Source organism: Dermacentor variabilis, chromosome 3 (genome assembly GCF_050947875.1).
Source record: "Dermacentor variabilis isolate Ectoservices chromosome 3, ASM5094787v1, whole genome shotgun sequence".
NCBI classification, from domain to species: Eukaryota; Metazoa; Arthropoda; class Arachnida; order Ixodida; family Ixodidae; genus Dermacentor; species Dermacentor variabilis.
The window spans coordinates 68172338-68183912 of NC_134570.1; the positions used below are offsets into that span (position 1 = coordinate 68172338).

Consider the following 11575-nt stretch of genomic DNA (forward strand, 5'->3'; position numbering starts at 1 on the left):
CTATAGATATCTTCCAGTATCTTTACATATGGCTCATCTACACCCTGATTCCGTAATGCCTCCATGACTGCTGAGGTTTCGACTGAATCAAACGCTTTCTCGTAATCAATGAAAGCTATATATAACGGTTGGTTATATTCTGCACATTTCTCTATCACTTGATTGACAGTGTGAATATGGTCTATTGTTGAGTAGCCTTTACGGAATCCTGCCTGGTCCTTTGGTTGACAGAAGTCTAAGGTGTTCCTGATTCTATTTGCGATTACCTTAGTAAATACTTTGTAGGCAACGGACAGTAAGCTGATCGGTCTATAATTCTTCAAGTCTTTGGCGTCCCCTTTCTTATGGATTAGGATTATGTTAGCGTTCTTCCAATATTCCGGTACGCTCGAGGTTATGAGGCATTGCGTATACAGGGTGGCCAGTTTCTCTAGAACAATCTGACCACCATCCTTCAACAAATCTGCTGTTACCTGATCCTCCCCAGCTGCCTTCCCCCTTTGCATAGCTCCTAAGGCTTTCTTTACTTCTGGCGGTACCTGTGGGATTTCGAATACCTCTAGGCTATTCTCTCTTCCACTATCGTCGTGGGTGCCACTGGTACTGTATAAATCTCTATAGAACTCCTCATCAACTTGAACTATCTCATCCATATTAGTAACCATATTGCCGGCTTTGTCTTTAGTGTATGTCAAATCTCTTTATTTGGGGAAATTTCTAAGGCAGAATCCAAGATAGCTCTTTTTCTAGAATTGTCTTGATTCGTCAACATGCCATATCATACACCTTAAGAAAAGTTTACACCCTTTCGAGTGCCCCTTCTGCCACACAATAATCGTCATCTGCCTTGATGCGTTACCTTTCTTGAAAACGCCGCGCGCGCTACCTTCCTGTCGGGAATGCTATCATACTGATAACGCGCATTCCATTCGTTACTGGAAAGTACCGGCCTCACAGCGTTAAAGAAAGGAAACGCATCAAGGCAGATGACGATTATTGTTGTGTGGCAGAAGGGGCACTCCAAAGGGTGTAAACTTTTCTTAGAGTGTAAGCTCGTACTGTGGATTTGTTCACCCAGCAAAAGCAAAACTATTTACTTCATACATGAACGAGTGTTCTGACGCCGAGTTTCAAGGCTGGAAAATTTGAGAAATATGCTCTTCTTAAGCACAGATGAAAAAAATTGAACTTCCGTCAATACTGCATAATGTTCCCTTCTTCCAGATTTTGTTAATTTTTCTCAGAAGAATAGCTGTGATATTCTATGGTAATATGCTACAATCGATGGTATGTAACCGCCAACTCTCCTGCTGAGTATCCTAAGAGCCACAGACTAAGTTTTTCTCTGAGAGCTAACCACGAGGTGAATTGCTGTGGCAAAATCCACAAGAACGGCGTGTGACGGATATGGTGCTTCCGCATTTTATTTTTTTCGTGTAGAATTTTTCCCGCAATAATAAGTTTGCATTGTCATCGGCAATCTGGCAGAAAACTGACATCTTTTTTTAATCAGAATTATGAACGGTCGCCGTATGTGCTCGGCCGAATTTATCTGAACGCACCCTTCCCACACGTTCACCGCCTTCGAGATCGGCGCAGGAAATTGAGTGCTCGGCGTTGCGTATCGCTCTATGCAAAAGCGAGACGACCGTTCGCGAATGACACCACAGGCAGCAGCGCGTATTACTGTCGTGTATTGCATGCACTACGAGGCGTAGGCACGGAATAGCCGCGACCAACGACGACAATATCTGTTAAGAAAAGGAACCCAACACGGACAAGAGCGCAGTTACACGGTACAAAACAACATAACGTTCGCTTATTTCATACAATCGCCTTGATAAACGCATGTTTTATTACGAATCCTATCTATATGTCCCTGCGTTCTGGCAGAAGAAAAACCAGCCAATTCTACGAGCACTTAGGATATGTATATAATACGTGTCGCGCAGTAACTACAATAATAGCCGCAATCAATCTCTGGAGATGTGTGTGTGTGCTCGAGTACCCTTTCTTTTGCCTGCATAAGCACATCACGTGGTCTGCGAGCTTAGGAAGCTACTTTGCGTTGTGTGAAAGTTGTGTCACGTGTATAGCCGTATTGGAATAGACGTGCAGATGGACAACAATCTCAATGGATACTTTTATTCGGTGAGAACGGCTGCTGGCACTGAAATAGCTCCCAAAGTAAGCTGTTATGTCTACAGCTCTAAGAATATTCAGCAAGATAATTCGCAGGTAAAAAGCATCGATAGTAATACACTACCTCAACGTATCACAGCTATTATAAGCAATCACGTTTATTGGAGAGATCAGAAGCAATTTCGACATTTGCAGATCTAAAACCAGACCCTCATGTTGCAAGTCGCTTTCCACTGTGCTCCCTAGCAAGCAATTGTTAAATTCTGAAAAGGAGGCCACAGGTAGGGCATACACACACACACTGAAATTGTGTGAGACAAAATTGGCGCCGCTAACATGACGGCGTCTTCAAAAACTTGCTTACCGAAATGTACAGAACTTTTCATGAGTGGCCATGCAATGCAGGCTCAAAATTTCTGAACACCCGGACTGCCAGTTCTTGCACTTTGTGTAGGGGATCTGCATAAAAAAGTAGGCATGTTAATTATTCCTACAAGGCACGAAAATAGCAGTGAGGATTTTGGCGCTTGTAAATAGCTCGTGTTCACTACTATAAATTAAAGGGCCCCTGAACCACATTTCTTCAAGCCGAAAGTGTAACTTTGAGCGAGTACGGTACCTACCCAGAATATATTACTGAAATAGTTACGTTCGCCTTCAATTATCTCTTGCGTAGGATTATAGAGGAACGCCGGTAGCGATAGAGTTACCGCACTCCGCCTTACGGAGTACGGCAAGTGGGACGTACGGCAAATCGATGTATTTACGCTATGCAGAAGAGGCAGTTGTGTGTGGCTACGCGCAACTGTAAGTTCACAGCAGGGCTGGAGTTCGGGCTCCTGTGCTCCAGCCTAGCCGTGCTGTGTGGTGCGGACCGGCTTTGCCTCACGGGGACAGCAGGCAAAATCAGATTGCGCATTGTGTAGTGCTCAACACGAAGCTCAATACGAAGCACGTTTAGCCACGAACGCTCGGAAGTGATCGAGCACTGGCGCGTTTTTTGAATACATGCTAACCGCGTCATCCATCGCGAGGCGCGGTAGGCACAGCGTGCATGTGGTATTGGTTACGTTTCGCGTAACTAAGGCAAGTTGAGCTATCCAGACTAATTGAAGTTAGCGAGAGCTGACGCCTACGGCACCCGGATAAGCAGTGTGGCCAAAGTTTTTTTTTTTTTTTTAATGCGAGGGTAAATGCCTCAAGGCATACAAGGGCATGGGATGGTGGTGAATAAGGATGATTAAATGAATGAAAAAAGATTTGCTGACCTAATGAATTCCAAGAGGGATCGATAATGCGGTCCCTGTGTCCAAGCAGTGTAATCGCTCGGATTATGCGGCGAGAGTGCCGCTGCTGCGAGGTGCCGGAGCCTCGTCGGTTTCAGTGCAGGGCACACCCACAGCAGGTGGTGGATGTCGGCTTCAGCATTTCGCGACTTGCCTCAGACGACATGCGTCAGACGACATGCACTATATCTATGGATCGGGGAAGTAGAATTGGCCTACAGTTCTGGCGGAAGCCTGTGTCGCCGTGTCTGAGACCTCGTGGAACCGCTGTAGGCCAGCGTGGTCGGATAGCAGTGTCGGCCGTCAGGTCGAACAGCCGTGTAGTACGGCCGGGTCGGACCGCCTCGCGGGGCTCAGGTGGTCGGCCACTGTCACCGGGTCGCGTCAACAGCTGGCGGGGTAGCCCTGTGGCCGCTCACCCGAACGCTCGACCGCCCCGGTTCAGGACCACCGGCCCTTCTGGACCAGTGCCCAGCGGAAGAGCGGGGCGAGGTAACGTCCCAGCGGGCGACAGCGTTGACTTGGGTGTGGCGTATTGGCGCGGGCGGCGATAGCTCCTATAGGCCAGACGCCCAGCGAGGAAGCTATTTTCCGTCAACGCCGAACCTCGCGCGCTGCTCACGGCACGGGCCACGGGCCACCTCGCGCCACGCTTTTTGAGGCGCCACTGCCGCCGCTCCCAAATTGGTGTCGAGGATGATGATGACGCTTGCGGGTATTTGCAAAGAGTCGCTGTCCTCTTCGCCCCCGCACGGCGCACCGTCTTCGTATGTTTATGTTTCGCACTCCCGCATACCACATATCACAAAAACAACAACCGCGAGTGGTGAAGATGTTCTTCTGCCGAAGAGCTTGCGACGAGAAGGTCGTCAATGTATGCAAAATGAAAGGCAAACCTCGGGTGACGGAATCGATGAAACGCTGAAAGGATTGGCCCGCGTTCCGTAAACCGAAAAGCATACAGAGAAATTCGAAAAGACCGAAGGGTGTGGTGATGGCGGTCTTACGAATGCCTTCTTCAGAGACCGGTAGTGGATGGTAGGCGCGAACGAGATCGATCTGGAGGAAGGGCGGATGATGCCAAGTTGCAGCATGTGTTCGAACTCCGCGCGAGCGAACTTGAGTTTCTCCGGGGACAAACGCCGGGGTCGGAAATAGACCGGTGGGCAGGAGGTGACGATGTGATGGCACACGTCATGTTGCACCGGTTGCGTCCAGTCCGGCAGGCGCGTCAAAGTGGGAAACTTGCGTAGGAGCGCGGCGAAAGGTTCGTCCAACATGGCAGAAATAGGCGCTATGGGCGATGTGCCTGATGATGGGACGCCGGGAACGGATAGCTGGGTCACGGAGTCGATGAGACGGCGTCGTTGGATGTCGACAAGGAGTCCGTAGTTATGCAACAAGTATGCTCCAATGACTGCACAACGGACGTCTGCAACCAGGAAAACCCAGCGGAACACTCGTCGAAGGCCGAGGTTTAGCATGACGGAGCGTGACGAGAAAACTGGAATCCTGGTGCCGTTGACGGCTTGCAAAAACGACACAGGTGTCGCTTTTCGGTCGGAGTGTTGAGCGGGGAGAATGCTGATGTCGGCACCTGTGTCGACTAAAAATCGTTGTCCCGTAACTCTGTCCGTCACGTAGAAAAGGCGACTTGTGTGTTGGGCCGGACCACTCGTCGCCGTTAGAGGTCGGCCTGCCTGTTTCCCTGCCAAGCGCTGGGACGCCGACAGTGACGAGCGTCGTTTCCAAAATGGTGGTGGTAGTATCAAACGCCACGCGTTGTAGTGGAGATTTCATTGCGGGTGCCCGTGCGTCTTGATCTGCTGGAACTACGGCTGCGTGGGCGACGAGATGACCGGCGATGTTCCGTTCCACAGATGATGCGTTCCAGGCGCTCACTCAAGGAGTCGAGAGGAGATTGCACTGCGGAAGAACAGGGAAGAGTTTGCAGAACGGTTGTATTGTCACCCAGAGACGTTGCCGTGGCTGCGATGGTTGGGGTGGCTACTTCCATGACTTTGTCAGCCAAAGCGGCAAGTCCGGTATGGTCCATGGTAGAGGCGGTCGCCAGGACCGTCTGCACGTTAGCCGGGAGTCGTTGCAAAAATATTCGCGCCACAGCGTGTTGTCGATGGATCTCGCGTTGTTTCCGAGCAGCTGGCTCATTCGGCGAAGAAGTTGACTAGGGCGTCGGTCACAGAGTTCTTCAGCGGACAGAAGCTGCTGGATGCGAGAACGCTGTGAAGCTGCTGTGCGCTGTAGCAGTGCTGCCTTGAGATCGTCATAGGCGGCGGCAGACAATGGGGAGTTCAACCATTCTACCTCGTCAATGGCGGCGGGCGAGAGCGCTGACAGGCATAATGGAACTTCGAGGCTTGAGAGCGGATACCACCGACTTGAAATTGCTCTTCGGCCTGAAGAAAACACGCCGAAGGATGCTGGTCCCAGTTCTGTGGGAGACGGACAGCGATGGCGGAAAAGGAGGGCTCACCGCGTTCCTCGGAAGGGTTCTGGCCTTGAGCTCTCGTAGCGTCGGTCTGGTCCATGGTCGTCTCTACCACAGGAGCGCATGGCAGTATCACGTCCGGAGTCACCAAATTGTGGCGAGGAGCGACCACGTAGACCGGTAAAGTCTCGGGCTCTCGCAGGAGAGGAAAAACCGACACCCGATCGCTAGAGTTGCATTCTTATAATAATCTCCTTGGGAACGCTAGCCCGCGCCGGAGCGTGCCCGCCGCTCCTGCTTCGTGTAGACGCGAGCGTCTACGTCATCTCTCGTGCGACGCCGATGCTGCTGCCGCTAAAGAGGCACCCCTCTGTAGCGGCAGCAGCATCAGCGTCGCACGACAGATGACGTAGACGCTCGCGTCTACAAATTGTATAGGCGACTGAATATAGACAGAAATTCATTGTACGCTTGACTAGCACCTTTACTGTTAGAGGGAGAAGACCAGTCTGTGCGCAAAGCAAGCGCGTGGAAGTGTTCCGTATTTTCGCCTGACAGGCATCTGTAGCTGAACGTGGTATCAGGTAAAGTTCTTTCGTGAATATAAAATGAGCATATTATGAATATTGGACAATGATCACTGATATCATAGCTGATAGTCGCGGCTGTGTAAATTTCTGCACCAGCGTTAACAATGAAATTGTCGAGACCTGATTGACAAGATGGTGTCACGCGAGTAGGTGTCGTAATAACGCTGCAGAAACCGGAAGAATTGATTACCTTAGTTACTGCACGAGTTGGAGCGCTTTCATCAAGCACGTTAATGTTGAAGTCACCACCAAGAAGCACTGTGTAATTGGGAAATGTAGCATGCTCTAATAGCTTTTCAGTAAATTCTAAGAAATTAGATATATTACCAGAAGGTGGTCGGTACATCCCAACAAACAGGTTATTGTCAGATTTAACGCTTAGCACTTCGTAATGCGGCGTGACGCAGGTGAATTCGTCAAGCACATCACACTGTATGCCGTGCTTGACGTGCAATGCTACACCGCCTCCCCGTTTATCGGTGCGATTAATAAAGAAATGTGTGTAACCATCTATGATCAGCATTTCACGGTGTTCCTCATGCCACGTTTCAGAGAACATGATAATGTCAAATGGAAAAGTAAACTCGGCTAGAAACACAGTTATTATGTCGTGCTTATAGGCAAGTGAACGTGAATTCACGTGAAGCGCGGAAATGGTTTTTGTGTGTGCGGGCAGAGCAATTTCGCTTGGTAAGCTATACTCACGATACATCGTGCAGTCAAAAGAGAGCGAAGTTGAACTTCTTTAGACGCTGCAATTTAGGCGATCTTTTGAAGGTCAGCCTCTAAGGCAATGTGGACGACGCTACTGGCTTCAGTCTTGCGTGCAAGTACTTTCCCATTTCGCGCCCAGGCAAAGCACCACTGACATTCGCGCTTTCTTGCTAATGCCAGCGAAAGAAGACCTTTCAAGGTGGGACAGAGGTGCTCATTAATAAGTACTCTGGTATCATCAATAATTTCAACATGATTGTTTCGCAACCTAGCCTTCCGCGCTTTTTCAAGAACGCTGTCCCTCTTCTGTTTGCTCTTAAACTGGACAACTATATTAGATTTTCCAGCTTTTCAGGTGAGCACACGGTGACAGACTTCAATGTCAGAGGGAGTTATGGGCTCAGCTAGCACATCACCAATTTTCCCAAGAAGTTCAGTGACGCGTTTATTGTCCTGTTGCACAAGTCCCTTAATTTCTATATTGGACCTGCGCGAGTATTGCTCCGAATGAACAACCCTCTTCAGAAGTTGTTGAATAACGTTTTCATTTTCCTTGCTCCTAGCACAAAACCTTTCATTCTCCTTTCTCAAGTCTTCCCTATCATCTGTGGCTTCTCTAAGCCTTTATTTCATGTCCTCAAATTCATCGCTCATAAATTTAACACTGTCCATGAGAGACTTCATTTCAGCACTTTTATTCTACTTCCTTCCTCTGCTTCTGTTCGCTTTACAATACGCTCGGCTTCTCCTGCTCTAAGTTATCTAGCCGTGACCCTAGCACGGTCATCCCACAGATAAAAGCTGGACCGTTCGCTTCGCGTACTGACTCAAATCGCGTTTCTTCCAACGCGTAAGAGCGCTTGCACTCAGAACAACGCAAGCGTGGGTTCCGCCTAGTACCAATCATTACAACGCACTAAAAAGGCGCAGTACAATGTAACCCTAGATGTGGCAAAAAATTGTAATTATTCGTTAGCTACTTATATCTAAGCAAAAATTATTGAAAATGAAAAGTATAGGAAAAATAAGTTATAAAGATTGCTCGGCTAACCTAACACTCAAAAACGAATAAACGGGCGAAATATCAAATATGAAGCTTATCGCTTTGGCATGTTACTCCGCCTGCGCTAAGAAGGCTCCTCCACTCAGCAAGACAGTTCCCTTCCGAGTCACTCGACAGAGTGACGCTGAGGTCCATATATAACACAAGTTAACTTGTTTCAGCAACATACCCAAGCTTCCACGCTAAGTTGTTTAATCCAGGGAGCTTAAATGATGCTGGCTAACAGCGCCACCTCTGGGCCGTCAAGTGCACTCGCCGGACTATGTTGCTGTGGGGCGCCCATTCTTGCTATACTTCCTATACTTTTCATTTTCAATAATTTTTGCTTAGATATAAGTAGCTTTTATCCCACAGATAAAAGCTGGACCGTTCGCTTCGCGTACTGACTCAAATCGCGTTTCTTCCAACGCGTAAGAGCGCTTGCACTCAGAACAACGCAAGCGTGGGTTCCGCCTAGTACCAATCATTACAACGCACTAATTGCTGAAACAAGTTTACTTGTGTTATATATGGACCTCAGCGTCACTCTGTCGAGTGACTCGTGTTATATAAGGCGTCGCTGCCTACCGCAGCGCCATGAGCAGGCGCGCGCTTGGAGCCACCCGAGGGAGAGGAAGAAGATGGAATAAACGCAGAGGATGTCTTCATTTCTGTCGTACTGAATAATATGCACGATATAACATAATTGGCGACGAGGATTTAACAACCCATGTGCTACCGGTTTCCCCTTCATCTGTGCCGTCGTTTGCTGCATATCATCCTCTACCATGAGTATTTCGGGGCTACATCCGCCACCCCCGTTCCTGTCCTCACCTGGAGACCCAGTCATCCCATGGGAGCAATGGATTCAAGCGTTCAAGAACTACATGGTGGCGTCGGGCGCCTCCGACCTACCTGCCTTGCGTCGGAAGGCGATTCTGCTCAACTGCCTGGGCTTGTAAGCAGTTTCACACTACTTCTTGGCCTGACAAGAAATCCTTGTCAAAAGAGCTGCTACCTTACTTTCACGTGCGATCTGAACTCTCTGTTGTTAGCGACATTCTTTGCCGGGGTGACAGGATTGTCGTGCCTTCCGCTTTGACCCGCCGTCTTATGGATCTGGCTCATGAGTCACACCCAGGAATTAGTCGTACCAAAGCTCGTCTTAGGGAGTCATATTGGTGGCCGTGCATGGATAAGCACATCGAAGAACTTGTACGCACATGTGTAGCCTGCCAGTCATGTGACAAATCAGCGCGTACATCTGCAGCACCAATGCAACCCGTGACTTTTCCCGAGAAAGCCTGGGACAAAGTTGCTATCGACATTGTGGGACCTTTCACGCATGCTCCAGCTGACTGTCGATTTGCCATTACGCTTATTGATTATCACAGCAAGTGGCCAGAGGTGACTTTCGTACGCGATGCGACCACGTCTACAGTGACCAAATTCCTACTTGAACTTTTCGCAAGAGAAGCATATCCACGTGGTGTCGTATCCGACCATGGACCGCAATTTTCTTCAGCGAGTTTTGAAGATTTTCTGACAGAGCGCGGAATCGCCCATTACTACTCTTCTGTGTATTACCCGCAAGCTAACGGCTTAGTGGAAAGATTTAACAGGGTATTAAAGTCCTATATTCAATTAGCCCTGTTAGAACGTCGTGAGATAAGAACAGCGATGTTCGATTACCTACAAACATATCGCTGTACGCCTCATGCGACTACTGGTGTTGCACCCGCTATTCTTCTTCATGGACGCCAACCTCGCACCAAACTTGACATTGTGGGATTTCCTGACAGATGTTTCACCGATGACCCTTCAAAAGCACTACAGCAGTTGAGAGAGCGCATCAAGAACAAGCAACTGACGTCGAAGCGCTACACCGATCAAAAACGCGGTGCCAAGGAACCCAACTTCGCCGTGGGTGACTACGTGCGGGTTAAATTACCTGCAGTTCATGGGAAGTTATCTTCACAGTTTTCTGCGCCCAAGAAAATTATTGGAAAGCGCGGACCCGCCTCTTACCTATTGGAGGATGGGCGGATGTGCAATGCTTCCAAATTAGCGGCCATTCACCCTGAAGCTATCAGCAGAATGAAATTAGGTACCACTGCTGTCATGACCTGGTCACCGGCATCCGATCACTCAACTAGTGCGGCTGTAAGCAATTCATCACAACCTGGCACATCAAGCGCAGATAAGGCACCCCTGATTCCTGAACCACCTGCTGCAGGGCGCACGCAAAAAGCTTCAGGTAATTTGCCAAGTTGCGAAGAGCGCGTGAGGAGAAGCGCCCGCAACAAGAAGACACCAAAGAAGCTGCATGATTACATCAGGAAGTAACGGACAACTTTTTTTTTTTTCTTTCACGAGGGGATATGTTATATAAGGCGTCGCTGCCTACCGCAGCGCCATGAGCAGGCGCGCGCTTGGAGCCGCCCGAGGGAGAGGAAGAAGATGGAATAAACGCAGAGGATGTCTTCATTTCTGTCGTACTGAATAATATGCACGATATAACAACTCGGAAGGGAACTGTCTTGCTGAGTGGAGGAGCCTTCTTAGCGCAGGCGGAGTAACATGCCAAAGCGATAAGCTTCATATTTGATATTTCGCCCGTTTATTCGTTTTTGAGTGTTAGGTTAGCCGAGCAATCTTTTAAACTTATTTTTCCTATACTTTTCATTTTCAATAATTTTTGCTTAGATATAAGTAGCTTTTATCCCACAGATAAAAGCTGGACCGTTCGCTTCGCGTACTGACTCAAATCGCGTTTCTTCCAACGCGTAAGAGCGCTTGCACTCAGAACAACGCAAGCGTGGGTTCCGCCTAGTACCAATCATTACAACGCACTAATTCACGAATTCCAAGATGGCGCCCTGCCAGCGCGCGCCATCTTGGAGGTCGTTAACCCGAACTATATTACACTGTAATCTCACTCGCCTGTAATGGACGACACGCTAAAGCACCCAGGGGAGCCCTGCCAGCCGGCGACCACCCGTAGATGGAACTCAGCGCTAGCATCCGGTTGCGTCATCCTTATCCATGGCGGTCATTTGACCGGAAACTGGCTGGTGGTCGCGTTGCGGTGTCGCTCGACGTAGTCAACCAGGTCTGAAGCAAAAGATCAATTTTCAGGACCAGGGCGATGTCGGCCCCTGGGCGCCGTCACCTGGAACGGGGTTCGAATACGCGTGCCACGGGCCACGCGCGAAACTCGCGTGCCACGCTTCTGCTGCTGATGACGATGCCGAGTGTTCGAAACACCAAAGGGACCGACCGGTGGGCGAGTTGGTGTCCGGCATCATTTACGCAGTAGTGCAGAAGCGCATGCACGACGAAAGAAAAAAAG

The 11575-nt window shown here is 49.2% G+C and overlaps 1 protein-coding gene across 1 annotated transcript in view; it reads right to left on the reverse strand.

The window, feature by feature from the left end:
- LOC142574551 (uncharacterized) overlaps positions 1-11331 on the reverse strand; it is a 36391-nt gene extending 25060 nt beyond the window's left edge. Inside the window, exons 1-2 of the mRNA XM_075683605.1 lie at positions 11167-11331; positions 2507-2601 (exon numbers count right to left, since the gene is read on the reverse strand). Coding sequence (XP_075539720.1) covers positions 2507-2601; positions 11167-11247 — 176 coding nt within the window. The 5' untranslated portion in view covers positions 11248-11331. The remainder of the gene's footprint in view (positions 1-2506; positions 2602-11166) is intronic.
- Positions 11332-11575: the final 244 nt, after the last annotated feature.